General features: G+C 46.1%; 1 protein-coding gene across 8 annotated transcripts in view; it reads left to right on the top strand.

Moving 5' to 3' along the window:
• Positions 1-15,160, top strand: part of hsf1 (heat shock transcription factor 1) — a 182,372-nt gene that overhangs the window by 108,645 nt on the left and 58,567 nt on the right. For 5 of the 8 annotated variants that reach the window (XM_059971620.1, XM_059971623.1, XM_059971622.1 and 2 more), the window contains exon 9: positions 7,754-7,954. The exons of 2 other annotated variants lie outside the window; for them this stretch is intronic. In XM_059971620.1, the coding sequence (XP_059827603.1) occupies positions 7,754-7,954 (201 nt within the window). The remainder of the gene's footprint in view (positions 1-7,753; positions 7,955-15,160) is intronic. One more of the 8 variants, XM_059971619.1, reaches the window with a different exon arrangement.

The following is a 15,160-nucleotide window of genomic DNA, read 5'->3' as shown; positions in this document are numbered from 1 at the left end:
CCTTTAACCTTTGATGCCCTTATTAATCAAGAACCTATCAACCTCTGCTTTATATGTACTCAATGAATTTCCCTCAACAGCCGTCTTTGGCAAGTTGCATTATAGGTCCAAAGCCATCAACCTCTCCTCGTACATTAATCTTTTCGATCCTGGGATCATTCTTGTGAACCTCCTCTGGGCCCAACACCAGCACTTCCTTTCTTAGATAAGGGGCACAAAATTGCTCACAATACTCCAAATGATGTCCAACCCAGTGCCTTATAAAACCTTTATATTGTTGTTTCCCTTATACTTATTCAAAATCCTTAATCTATTATCTTTTCTATTCATAAAAGTAAAGTTTTGATTGACCCCTTAACTAATCCTGCTCTGAGAAGAAAGAAAATCTTCTATTTGTAATGTACATTAGATTCTGATATGTTAATCCAAGGTTCTTTCTAAAGCCAACAAGGAAACACAGAACTTGTTGCTTCACGACTGTTTTATTAAGCATTGATGGAACAAAGGAAAATTGAAATGGACAATGATGGAGTTCTATTGAGTGACAGGACTGAAAAAAGAATTAAGATGATGCTGCCTTGTAGGCAACTATTTTTATACCTATAGATAAGAAAAAAATCCATTCAAATTTGTAGATAAGTCAACCAATTAAAAAGCCCCTATCAAATAAATGCAGCACCAAGAGAGGCTTCCTGAATCATGCCAATATAAGCCCAGGGGACACATTGAACAACTACAAATACATGTTGTATTGTGACTACAAGGAAGCGTATTGAACTGTTACGTGCAAAAGAATTACTTAAAATACAAGCAGATAATTAATTGTTAATTTCCAAAGAAAGTAACAAATCCAACATGTATTTGTCCTCTGCCCCTGTTTCTTTGTTTATAGTTCATGGTTCAAGTTTAATTGTCATTCAACCATACATGAATACAACCGAACAAAACAGCGTTCAAAAGTTGATTTATTATCAGTGTATGCCATATACAATTCTGAGATTCCTCTTCTTCAGTTAGCCACGAAACAAAGAAAACCACAGAAGTAAATTCAAAGAGAAACGGCGAACACATCACTCACACACAAAAAAAAGCAATAGGATCATAACCTCAGCCCCCCGTCCCCCGTCCCCACACAAAATGCAACAACCCCTCTGGGGCCAAAATACAAACCACAGTAACATGGTTCCAACGGTCATACAGTGCACAAAGCACATAGAGCACATATAAGTTAGCAAGCACGTAAGATATCAGTAAAATATAGAGTTGTGGCAACCCACTTTCTGTGCAGGCGAACCGGCTCACAAATAGCCAGCGCGCGGGGGGAGACTTTGGTAATGCACCTCTGATGTCATTTCCACCCGGAGAGGGCAGGCACTAGGGATTAAATGCCAGCGCCGCGAAGTTTGAATAAACTAGTCTCGAAACGGCTTACCGACTGCGTGTCGTTATTTTAGTGCTGTGTGTAGCACATCGCTACATTGATGACCCCGACAGTCCAAACGGGATTTGGACCAAAGATGACCGACTCTTCATCTGTTCACGCAGTTTTGCTAAAACTGCCGACTTTCTGGACGCTGCAACCACGCGAGTTTAGCCAAGCAGAAGCCCAGTTCCAAATTTGGCAGATATCCTCTGATTCCACATGTTACTACCATGTGGTGAGCACTCTTGACCAGGAGACGGCTGCCCAGGTTGCAGATTTCATACAGTCGCCCCCGGAAGAAGGCAAATATGAAGCATTCAAAGCGCTGCTCATTGAGACCTTTGGCCTCTCACTGCGTGAGCGGGGTGCCCGCCTGCTTCACCTGGACGGTTTGGGAGACAGACTGCCGTCAGCATTGATGAACGAGATACTGTCCCCGGCTGACAGTGGACCAGACCAGGCCCGGCAGGGGGGCGCACACAACACAGAGGCAGGAGTGAAGAGGCCAGCGAACAGTGGTGTTTCTACCACCAGCGATGGGGCACAAAAGCCCGCTGTTGTCGCCCGCCCTGCAAGGGCCAGGGCCAGCTGCCACTAATGACTATGGTGGCTGGCCACCAGGACAGCCTCTTGTACATCTGGGACAAACAGTCGGGACACCGCTTCTTGGTCGACACCTGAGCATCTGAAATCAGCATCTTGCCCCCAATGGGGTATGACACCCACAACAGGAAGCCAGGGCCCACCCTGAGGGCTGCAAACGGCAGCACGATACAGACCTACGGCACCCGCACAGTGCAGCTGCAGTTCGGCGCCAGCTGGTTCACGTGGGACTTCACGCTGGCCGCCGTGGCCCAACCACTCCTGGGGGTGGACTTCTTGTGAGCTCACAGCCTGCTGGTCGACTTGCAAGGGAAAAGACTGGTACATGCCGAGACTTTCCAGACGTTCTCCCTGGGTGAAGCCAAGTTGCCAGCCCCACACCTGGACTCCATCACACTGTCGGACAACGAATTCACCAGAATCCTGGCGGACATTCCATTGATTCTGGCACTGCAGTTCACGGCAGCCATGCCTAGACACGGGGTACAGCACCACATTCCAACCCAGGGACCACCCCTCCATGCCCGCGCACGAAGGCTGCCCCCGGAAAAGCTCCGCCTGGCGAAGGAGGAGTTCAAGAGGATGGAGGAATTGGGGATCGTACGGAGGTCCAACAGCCCATGGGCCTCCCCCCTGCACGTGGTGCCCAAAGCAGCTGGGGGTTGGAGACCATGCGGTGACTACCGCAGACTGAATGAGGCTACCACTCCAGACCGCTACCCCGTGCCGCACATTACAGGACTTTGCAGCAAACCTGCACGGGACAAGAAACTTTTCCAAAGTAGACCTCGTTCGGGGGTACCATCAAATCCTGGTTCACCCTGAAGACATCCCCAAAACAGCATTCATCACCCCGTTCAGCCTGTTCGAGTTCCTCCGAATGCCGTTCGGCCTGAAGAATGCCGCACAGACGTTCCATCTGCTAATGGACGCGTTGGGACGCAACCTGGACTTTGCGTTCATCTCTTTGGACGACATCCTTATCGCCAGCAGTTGTCGTCAGGAGCATCTGTCCCACCTCCACCAGCTCTACTCCCGCCTGAGTGATTTCGGCCTCAAGATCAACCCGGCCAAGTGCCAGTTCGGTCTCAATACCATCGACTTTCAGGGCCACAGGATTACCAAAGACGGGGCAACAGCTCTGCCCACCAAGGTAGACGCGATCCACCACTTTGCCGGCCCAACACGGTCAAAGGCCTGCAGGAGTTCGTTGGTATGGTGAACTTATACCACCGTTTACTCCCCGTATCATGCGCCCTTTGTACACCCTGATGTCGGGTAAAGGCAAGGACATTACTTGGGACGAGGAAGCCGCGACCGCTTTCGTTAAAGCCAAGGAAGCCTTGGCAGATGCCGCGATGCTGGTGCACCCCAGAACGGACGTTCCGACCGCCCTTACAGTGGACGCATCCGACACAGCAGTCGGTGGGGTGCTGGAACAGCTCATCAAGGGGCGCTGGCAACCCCTGGCGTTCTTCAGCAGGCACCTACGATCACCCGAACTCAAGTACAGTGCTTTTGACCGGGAGCTGTGGGCACTGTATCTGGCAATCCGGCTTTTCAGGTACTTCTTAAAAGGCAGGCCGTTCACCACGTTCATGGACCACAAACCGTTGACCTTCGCATTCACGAAGGTGTCCGATCCCTGGTCGGCTTGCCGGCAGCGACATCTGTACTACATCTCCGAGTACACGACGGACATCCAGCATGTCTTGGGAAAGGACAACGTCGTGGCGGATGCACTCTCCAGACCAGCTGTTCAGGCCCTATCCCTGGGGGTGGACTATGCAGCACTGGTGGAGGCGCAGCAGGCAGACGACAAGATGCCCAGCTACAGGACCGCAGTCTCTGGTTTGCAGCTGCAGGACTTTCTCGTAGGCCCAGGTGGGAGGACCCTCCTGTGCGACGTGGCTACCGGCCAACCTCGCCCCATCGTCCTGGCAGCCTGGAGGCAGCGAGTTTTTGACTCCATACACGGTTTGGCGCACCCATCTATCAGGACAACCATCCAGCTAGTCTCCAGCAAGTTCGAGTGGCACGGACTTCGCAAGCAGGTCAGTGAATGGGCCAGAACGTGCATGCAGTGCCAAACAGCCAAGGTGAACAGTAAAGCCCTGGCACAGCAGTTCGAACCCACCCACCAGAAGTTCGACCATATTCATTTGGATATCGTAGGCCCCCTACCAGTGTCCCGAGGGGCACGGTACCTCCTAACTATGGTAGACCGGTTCAAGAGGTGGCCAGAGGCGGTCCAGCTCACTGACACATCTGCCGATTCCTGTGCCCGAGCACTGACCGCACTGGGTAGCACGCTTCAGGGTATCAGCCCACATTACCTCTGACAGAGGCGCCCAGTTCACCTCCAGCCTGTAGTCGGCTGTGGCCAGCCTGTTGGGAATGCAGCTACACCACACAACTGCCTACCACCCACAGTCAAACGGACTGGTGGAACACTTCCCCCATCACTTGAAGTCGGCTCTCATGGCCCGCCTGAGAGGACCTAACTGGGTGGACGAGCTTCCCTGGGTCCTGCTTGGAATTCGTACAGCGCCCAAGGAGGATCTGCACGCCTCGTCGGCTGATTTAGTGTACGGCGCGCCCCTGGCCGTCCCGGGAGAGTTCATAACAGCCCCAAGGGGGCAAGAGGAAGAACCTGCAGCAGTCCTGTACAGACTACGCGAAAGGCTCGGCAACCTGGCCCCCGTACCAACTTCACAGCACGGACGGACCCAGACCCATGTACCCAAAGACCTGCAGAACTGTGAGTTTGTGTTTGTACGAAAGGGCGGACACTGGGCACCGCTACAGCAGCCGTACGAGGGACCATTCAAGGTGATCAACAACAACAGGTTCACGTACGTTTTGGACATTGGGGGGGAGAGAGGAGGTTTCACGGTGGACCGACTCAAACCAGCCCATGTGAACTTGGCGCAGCCAGTTGAGGTTAAGACACCGCGGCACACAGGCAGACCTCCCAAACAGAGGCTGATCCAGACTGTGGACATTGGGGGGGGGGGGGGTGTATCGCCGGTTCAGGGGGGAGACTTTAGTAATGCACCTCTGGCGTCATTTCTGCCCGGAGAGGGCGGGCACTAGGGATTAAATGCCAGCGCCGCGAAGTTTGAATAAATTAGTCTCGAAACGACTTACCAATTGCATGTCGTTATTTTAGCACTGTGTGTAGCACTTCGCTACAGAGTCACACTAAATGTATTATTTAGTATTATAGTACAAGATTCTAAGGCCATGAATGTTACAGAAATGTGCAGTTGAACACAACATGGCTCGTCTTCTACTGATGGCTTCGGAGGGCAGTGAGGGGGGTGGCAGCAGCATTGACTCCAGCTTGGATGCCATGCCACACTGCCTCCAGTGGAACGCAGCAACTCAGACACCACTGTCCTGGCGGCTGTACACAGCCAACACCGCAGCTGAAGGCCTAGTCCTTGCTAATGACCGAAGCCACGCAGCTCCACACTCTCCACCTCTGCTATTCACTAACAAATCAGTAAATCGGACTTGCAGCATTCTATATTAATGATGTCCAACAGGGTCTTACAATCACAAGATAAGCAACTAAGATGATTGCTTACGGTTAGAGTACACAGTGCCTTTGTGCAATGACACTTCTGTGTCATAAGCAGCAGCACAATCTGCACCCAGGTCAACTTCTTCAGTTTCTTTGCCAATGATCAACTTGCTGATAGCGTACTTGAAGTTCTTGATGTCCAACAGGATCTTGCAATTGTTTTTTAAAAAATGTTCAAAAGGACAACAGCACCTATGGTTGACCTCGTAAAAGCTGATGCAATCAAGCATGCTGCCATCTTACTGGAAATTTATAAAACTGAAGATAATTTTTTAATGCAATCTGCTTGACCTGTCCTGGCACATATAGAGCCAAATGTACCAAAAAAATAAAAAGGTGGTCAAATCTGCAATTGTAATTTGCCTTCAGTACATGGAAGGTATCCTTCTCGCCTCTCCTCTTTTGCCAATCTTCTCTTGTCTGTGTATTAAACATAGTTTTCTTAATCTCCTGTTCATGCTGCTGACACTTGACTGTACTGCTAGATCCAGTTCCAACCAAATCATTAAGTCACACAAAAGTGGTCAGCCTTGTTGGCCAGAAGGAACTACAGTCTGCAAATCAGTGGATCCGGGTGAATCACGGGCAGGGGAAGTTGATGAATTACAAAATAGTGGATTCGAATGAATCAAGGACAGGAGAAGTTGACAAACCAATTGTCTTTGTTTTCCCCCCCATTTTGTGGACTCAGAACAGATTTTTGCTCCTGGATAATTTAATCAGAGCAATTGAATGTGGACACGTGGACCTTCAGGTAATGACCTGCTAAACCTGAGACCATTCTCTGATGAGTAAATATTTATTATGTGAAGTGCCAGACCTACTAAAAAAGCAATCTGTAATTTTGTTAGATTCTATCTGGGTTGCCGAGTTTAACTGATTTGCACCAGTCAGAGTTGTAAGACACAAATGCACAAGGTTGGGGGGTTGTCATCCTGGACTAGAACTAGTAAGAAGGTGACCTTGAGCCAATAGGATAGAGATCCATCAGATCAACTGATGAGGAACACTATAAGAATCAGGAGCTCCAAATACCTAACGGCGGTAACTCTGCAGGAGACCAACTACTGTGAATGTGAGGTGCCCCAGACACATGGAGATTCAAAACAGGACTACGAGGAACATGCAGCCAGCAGCAGAAACTCCTTTTTTTTTAACTGGTAATGTCTTTTCTGTTCTCTGACTGTTCATGGGAGATCAGGAAAACTTAGTTGGTGTGCACACAAGGTATTTAGTGTATAAATTAACATACTGGTTATTTTAGACAGTAAAGGTACTTGTCGGTAAGTACAGAGCTCCGTCGCTGTGCCTCACTTATTATTACAAGGGGTAATTCTTTTAACAGCCTCATCAACAAACACAGTGAGCCGGCATACAGAGAGGAAGTAGAGCGCTTTTAGAATGATGTGAGCCCAACAATTTGAGACTCAACGCAAACAAGACTAAAGAGATGATTGTGGACTTCAGGAAGGTGCAGACTGAACACTCCTCACTGCACAGACACGGGTCCTCGGTGGAGAGACTTTGGAGCACCAGTTTATAACAGGATCTCACCTAGTCCCTCAACATCACCTCTTTAGTCAAGAAAGCACTTCTTGAGGAGTTTGAGATTCACCACTTCCCCTGCCCCTTTCTAACCAATTTTTACAGGAGCACCATCGGGAGTGTCCTTACCATCTGGTATGGGAATGCCAAGGCATGTCCTTACAAAAGATCGTGAGGACTGCTCAGAGGATTACTGCAGCTTTCTTCAACCCATCCGATATACTTACCAGGAGTGCTGCATTCTCAGGGCTCTTAGCATTGTCAATGCACCATACCATTTGTCCAACAATCTCTTTGACTCCTTACTATCAGACAGGAGGTACCATAGCATTAGGGCAAGAACTGATGGGGAAAAAAGCCTTTTCCTGAGGGAGCAACACTACTGAACTCCCTGCCACCATGCAGGTTTCAACATGCATGAAGTGCCAGTATTGTTACAGTGTTTACATTTTAACTTGTGACATAAATGTAGCTTATTATTTGTTAATTTATTTGTGGTGGTACTACTTTGTGTTGTGTATTGTGGTCCACAGGAATGCTGATCTGGCAGTAAACAGTTGAAATGAGAATAAATTTGAACTCGTCTCTTCCAGAAGTAGTGCTCAGCTCCATATTAAAGAAGAACCCCCAAGTCCAACAGCTCATCCGGATATTGAGGTTGTCACTGTAGGCACCAGCACCGAAGAGCCACTCTCTCCATCAACCTTCATCGATTCCATCCTTGAGGATAACGATGCCGGCACAACACAACCACAGCCTGAGGACCAATGTCTCAGTGTGGCCTGTCTTGACAAGTAAGGACAAACTATATTAAGTAAAATTCCCTTGCCTTCACAATTCAGTAACTTCAATATTCCTCTCCTTAAGTGGCTGTATATGGTGTTTAGCTGCCATTTACAAGTGAGGCTTACTGAATGATCTGCATACTGTAGGAACACATCTATACATTCAGTGGTCAGTTTATTAGGTACATCTGTGCACCTTGTTTATGCAAATATCTAATCAGCCACTCGTGGCAGCAATTCGGTGTATAAAGGCATGCAGACGTGGTCAAGAGGTTCATTTGTTGTTCAAACCAAACATTGGAAAGGGGAAGAAATGTGATCTAAGTGACTGACCATGGAATGATCATTGGTGCCTGAAGGAGTGGTTTGAATATCTCAGAAACTGCTGATCTCCTGGGACTTCCACACACAGCAGTCTGTTTACAGAGAATGGTGCAAGAAACAAAGCACATTGGCAGTTTAGTGGGTGAAAATGGCTTGTTAATGAGCGAGGTCAGAGCAGAATGACCAGACTGGTTGAATCTGACAGGAAGGTGACTGTAACTCAAATAACCACATGTTACAACAGTAGTGTGCAGAAGGACATTTCTGAATGCACAACACGTCGAATCTTGAAGTGAATGATCTACAGCAGCAAAAGACCATGGACATACACTCACTGGTCATCTCATTAGGTACCTTCTGTACCTAATAAAGTGGCCACTAAGTTTATATTTAACTCTTTTGTGTGTTTGAAGATGGGGTGAAAAATAAACAAGCTTTAATTTTCCTGCAGTCTTACTGGAAATGTACATTAATGGCCTTTGGACCAGGCTGAACTTGGATCCATCCATTAGAGAATAACAAACACTTGTGAGGTGTACATGACCAACAAGTATGGAATAGGCTTGGCCATCAAGGGAGCAGAACTATACCCTAGCAGTTACTGGCATTGAGAGCACAGGAATTGGGAAAGACAGGAAAGCGAGCCTTCATCTAACCCTGGATTTATTTATTGAGATACAAAACGGAATAGGCCCTTCAAGCCACAGCACCCATTAGTCCCTCGATTTAACTCTAGCCTAATCGCTGGACAATTTACAATGATCAATTAACCTACTAACTGTTAAGTCTTTGGATTGTGGGGGGAAACTAGAGCACCCAGAGGAAATCCACATGGTCACGGGGAGAACATACAAATTCTTTACAGGCAGTGGCGAGAAGTGAGCCCAGGACACCAGTACTATAAAACATTGTACTAATAACCACGCTACTGTGCCACCTGTATGTGCACACTGTTTTATTTGGGAGCTGCGCTAATGCTTGGAGATACTAATTCCTTGTGCATGTTTTTACAAAGTCCTGTTGGCTCTTTAGCAGTTTAAACCAAACAGGTGCAGAGTGATGAGAAGGATTTTCTTTATCTAGAAAGTTGCAAATCTGTGGAGTTCATTGTGACAGACAACTGTGGAGGCCAATTCTTTGGATATATTTACAACTGTGGTTGGTAGGCTCTTGATTAACAAGGGTGTTAAATATTATAACCTTATAACAATCACAGCACGGAAACAGGCCATCTTGGCCCTCCTAGTCCGTGCCGAACCCTTAATCTCACCTAGTCCCACCTACCCGCACTCAGCCCATAACCCTCCACTCCTTTCCTGTCCATATACCTATCCAATTTTACCTTAAATGACACAACTGAACTGGCCTCTACTACTTCTACAGGAAGCTCATTCCACACAGCTATCACTCTTTGAGTAAAGAAATACCCACTCGTGTTTCCCTTAAACTTCTGCCCCCTAACTCTCAAATCATGTCCTCTAGTTTGAATCTCCCCTACTCTCAATGGAAACAGCCTGTTCACGTCAACTCTATCTATCCCTCTCAAAATTTTAAATACCTCGATCAAATCCCCCCTCAACCTTCTACGCTCCAATGAATAGAGACCTAACTTGTTCAACCTTTCTCTGTAACTTAATTGCTGAAACCCAGGTAACATCCTAGTAAATCGTCTCTGCACTCTCTAATTTATTGATATCTTTCCTATAATTCGGTGACCAGAACTGCACACAATATTCCAAATTTGGCCTTACCAATGCCTTGTACAACTTTAGCATTACATCCCAACTTCTGTACTCAATGCTTTGATTTATAAAGGCCAGCATTCCAAAAGCCCTCTTCACCACCCTATCTACATGAGACTCCACTTTCAGGGAACTATGCACAGTTATTCCTAGATCTCTCTGTTCCACTGCATTCCTCAATGCCCTACCATATACTCTGTATGTTCTATTTGGATTATTCCTGCCAAAATGTAGAACCTCACACTTCTCAGCAGGGGGAAGACAGAAGAATGGGGTTGAGAGGGAAAATATATCAGCCAAGATGAAATGACGGAGCAGACTCAATGGGCCGAATGGTCTAATTCTTCTCCTATGTCTTATGGTGTTATGGGCTTGGAATGTGTGGTGCTGGTTAAAAGATATGATCCAAGGCATACTCCGCTGAGGTTCCTCACAAGCACTTCACACCAGCTGTGTAATTGAAATACACCAATGAACTTCGCTTTGCAACAGAGGCCCATTAGGCCCATTGCATTGATACCAGATAGATGTACCCAACTCACTTCCTGTCACTTGATATCAAAATCGACAGCTGAGGGTTCTTCAGGTACACTTGGAGGTGTGGAAGTTGCAGCAAGGCGAGGGTTAAGCAGGGTGCAGTCAACCCAAAAGAGAAAAGCCTTCAAAGTGCATAGCTTTTCTTTCCACAAATGGTATATGGAGACTAGATAAGAATGTTCCAGAAAGATTCAAGGAACACACCCCAACTCAGAGGTAATTACTAACTTCAAAGTATTCCTCCAGCCTGAGTGTGGCCTCATCGTGACAGTAGAGGAGGCTATGGATTGACATATCGGATGGAAATGAGAAGTGGAATTAAAATAGATGGCCACTGGGAGATCCTGCTCTTCTGGCTTCTTCTCTGTCCTCCAGAAGAAGTGGGATCTCCCAGTGGCCATCCACTTTACTGTCGCAATGGGACCACACTCAGGTTGGGGGAACAGCACCTTGTATTCCATTGGTGTGGCCTCCAGCCTGATGGCATGAAGGTCGATTTCTTGAACTTCCGCTAATGGCCTCCGCCCTCTCTTTCACCAGTCCCCATCCCCTATTCCTTCTCACCTTATCTCCTTGCCCGAACATCGCCTCCCTCTGATGCTCCTCCCCTCTTTTCTTTCTTCCATGGCCTTCTATCCTCACCTATCAGGCTCCCCATTCTCCAGCCCTGTATCTCTTTCACCAATCAACTTCCCAGCTATTTACTTCATCCCTCCCACTCCCAGTTTCACCTGTCACCCTGTGTTTCATTCTGCCCTTCCTCACCTTTTAAATCTATGCTTCAAAATTTTTTTTCCAGTTTGCCAAAGAGTCTCGGCCTGAAATGTCGACTGTACTTTTTTCCATATATTCTGCCTGGCTTGTTGAGTTCGTCCAGCATATTGTGGTGTTGCATGGATTTCCAGCACCTCTTGTATGTAACTTTAAAGTACTGGTCAATCTTTCCCAGTAGATCCCAAAAAAAAAAGAAAAATAAATACACAAATACTGTTATAGCGTGAGCATTATAAAAATAAGTAATACTAATTTGGATAATGATAATATAGCAATACTCCCGCTACGGAAAGCTGTTTGGTAAAGAGAGGTAGTTTCCGGGGTTGCGGGGTTTTACTTCCATTCTTTCTGCCCAGTGCACATGTGTGTATAGCCCCTCCACCATGCACCACGTGTCAGTGAAAACCCCTGTATGTTAAATATTGGTTTTGCCATCCCAGATAAAGTTGTTCCTTTGAGCATGAAGTTGTCGCGTGGTCCTTTTTCAAAGTAGAAGTTACTACACGTAAATTATGCCTGATAAACCTTTTGATGCAAAAGCAAATTTAACCCCTAGAGTGCATATGTGAGTCATCTTTAACCCATACCTAGTTGCTTTCCCTGGTTATTGTGTTTCTCTTGTTCCACTACCCAGCGTCGTGCGTCACATGTGTGCTGACATCATGTGACTGCTGTATTTTTTCAGCGTAGCTTGTGCTGCATCAAAGTGACCAATCAGATTAGATAAGAGTACAGACTGTCGCAAACATCAATACACAGCACTCCCTGGTGATATCCTGCAAGGTAGCTAGCTAGCATGGCGGAGGCTCCACAAAAGAAGGTGAAAACGTACAAATTCCATCCAGAATGGGAAGAGGAATTTCTATTTACCTTGGTGAAAGACAAGTGTGTACGTATGTTGTGCCACCAATCACAAGCACTGACGAAGAGAGGGAATGTGGAGCAGCACCACAATACCAACCACCAGAAATTTAGACAGCTACCGCCCAAAGAGCGCAATCCGTGCCAGGAAAGCTGAGGAGCTGAAATCGGGGTTGAAGGCCCAGCAGTTGTTTTTCACAGAACATCCTGCACAATACATACTGTTTGGCCCTGCAACAGTGACAAGGAGGGCAGAGTCACTGTCAGAGGACGTGGATCGACAAGTGTTAAAGGACTTGTCACTCTGAATATTTTTCACTGCAGTTCGATGAATCCCTGGATGTAATGCAAACAGCTCAGCTTGTTGTATTTGTCAGAATGGCATTCCAGGACTTTACAACAAAGGAGGACTTCCTCACTCTTTTGCATTTAAAGGAGAGAACGAGAGATGAGGATATTTACAATGAGTTTAAAAATATATCCGCGAACATGACATCACCATTCATAAACTGGTGGCAATTACTATTGATGGGGCCCCAGCAATGGGCAGTGTGTGTGTTGGTTTTATAGCACTGTGCCGTAATGACCCTGATTTTCCTGACTTCCTGGATTATCACTGTGTGATTCATCAGCAGGCCTTGGCTGGGTCATGGACTTTTCTCATGTAATGACACTGGTGGTCAAACTGATAAACTTGATTCGAGCAAAAGCACTTAAGCAACGCTTCTTCGAGGTGTGATTGGATGAGCTCGATGCCACTTACGGAGACATAAATCTTCATGCTGATGTTCGGTGTTTGAGTCTTTGCAAAGAGCTGCAACGATTTGTTGACTTGTTGCCTGAGATAAAGACTTTTCTGTCGACAAGAAACAAGGAACACAAGGAACTGTCAGATGATGCGTGGCTACTGGATTTAGGGTTTCTGACAGACCTAACTGCTAAATTAAACGCCCTTAACAACGAGCTTATGGGAAAAGACCCACACCTGCCCCACATGATAAGCACAGTAAATGCATTTAAGGCCAAACTTGGTGTTTGGATTTCAAATTTAAAGAACAGGACCCTGACACATTTTCCCAACTTGGAGAAAATGTTACAGGCCATCAAGAAAAATGCTTTTTGCCCTAAGCAGTACTGTGCTTACCTAGACAAGCTAGACAATAGAGTTCGATCGGCGTTTTGGGGAGTCAAACCTCATGAAAGATATTGCTGCATTTATTTCAAACCCATTTCTGTCGATCGATATAGAACAGATAGTAGCCAAATTCCATCCAGTATATGGTGTGCCAAGTGATATTGAAATGGAAGTAATTGATTTGCAAAATGATGTTGAGCTTAAAGCGAGATGAAGGGATGGTGACTTTTGGGGGCTTGTCAGCAGGGAGGAGTCTCCTCATCTCACCATGTGTGCACTAAAAGTCAGTGCCTACTCCGGGTCAACGTATCTGTGTGAAATTGCACTTTCACAGATGAAAATTATTAAATCTTAAGTACAGGAGCTATCTTACTGACAGACACCTCACAGGCTGTCTCAGACTGGTTGCCTGTAGTTATGAGCCAAATTTCAGGGAACTAGCAGGAAGTATTCAGCCCCAGTCATCACACTGAGCGCAACAGTCAATTTTTATTCATTTATTTTTTGTGTTGAAATAAAATTAAATAATGAAACTTAGAATTAAAGGTATGAAGTATTGTAATATTCTTAAAGAAAGAGCGCTATGGCCTGTTTGATATGCTAGTTACAGTGTTTTCTTGGTTGAATTAATTTGAAAGTTTGACAAAAGCATTTGATGTAATTCAAAAACAATTAGCCCAAATAAAAGGCCTCAAGTTGGAAGTACAATCTGAGCTGTTGTTTCTCTAAACGATTTAGTAAGTAGATCTTGCCTTTCACCAAGGCCGAGGTAGGAGATCTTGGGCTTAAAAAGGTTAGTGACCACTACTTTAAGTTATCATCAGTTGTCTGCTTGTAGTGTCTATTGACTTAACACCTGTATTGTGAATGGCGATTGATCTTGCAAGTAAGGAATTTGAACGTACAGCTTACCAAAAGGATAACATCAGTTACTGCTAGTCAGTTCTGTATAAAAATGGCATTTCTCTGTTGAATCTTCAGAACAGACAGACAGACAGACATACTTTATTGATCCCGAGGGAAATTGGGTAACAGGCCAGGCTGTTCTTGTGCACAACTAGTAAATAAAATTATGGTTGTGAAATGAGTGCAAGTTTTCAGAATCTAGTTAATTGGCAATGGCAGACACATTTGTTTTTAAATGTGACCATTTCTTACTCCATCGGCATTTTAAACAGTGAGTTTTAAAACCTTTCTTCATTTCCCCTACTCCTACCAAGTACTGTCCCCTTTGATTTTTGACCCACGACTTAGGGAGCTACTTTCTTTTCTGGTCCTCTCAATATTTTACACCTTGGTTATCTTCCTCTGTTACCATTAAAACAACCTCCACCTTCTCTTCTTCCTTCAAGTTAAAATTCTCCATTCCCAGTAACATTGTTGTAAATCTCATGTATAATCAAGTTCAAGTTCAATTGTCTTCCAGGGGGAGCCTGCCTGCAGGGCTTGGTATGCCCATCGTTCCTCTGTTCTCTCCCACTCCCCCTCCAGCATCTCTTCTTTCCATGGGCGGCTGTAATAAGTAACAAAGGGGCATGAGGTCCTGGTCTGTGCACCAACTGAGGCCACGCAACTCCCCCACTGTCTGACTCATCAATTAACCTGATTGCCAGTGTCCAACTGTGATCACTCAAAAAAAATTTAAGACAAACATTTGCACCATTTGTCAGACCCATAGAGGACGCTGCAGCCAAGCGCGTCATCATCTTAACAGGAGCCCATTTGACGTTGTTGTTAAATCTGTACAGTTTAGCTCTTCTCTAACAAGTGTTGTGTTGCTTGCTGTTCTCCTCATCTTGTATTTGGTGTCTCACTTTACTGGCTTTTTACCCACATCTTGCC

The sequence above is a fragment of the Hypanus sabinus genome, chromosome 6 (genome assembly GCF_030144855.1).
Source record: "Hypanus sabinus isolate sHypSab1 chromosome 6, sHypSab1.hap1, whole genome shotgun sequence".
Taxonomy (NCBI): domain Eukaryota; kingdom Metazoa; phylum Chordata; class Chondrichthyes; order Myliobatiformes; family Dasyatidae; genus Hypanus; species Hypanus sabinus.
The sequence above is the reverse complement of the archived record's forward strand: the minus strand, read 5'-3'. Positions and strand labels throughout refer to the sequence as shown.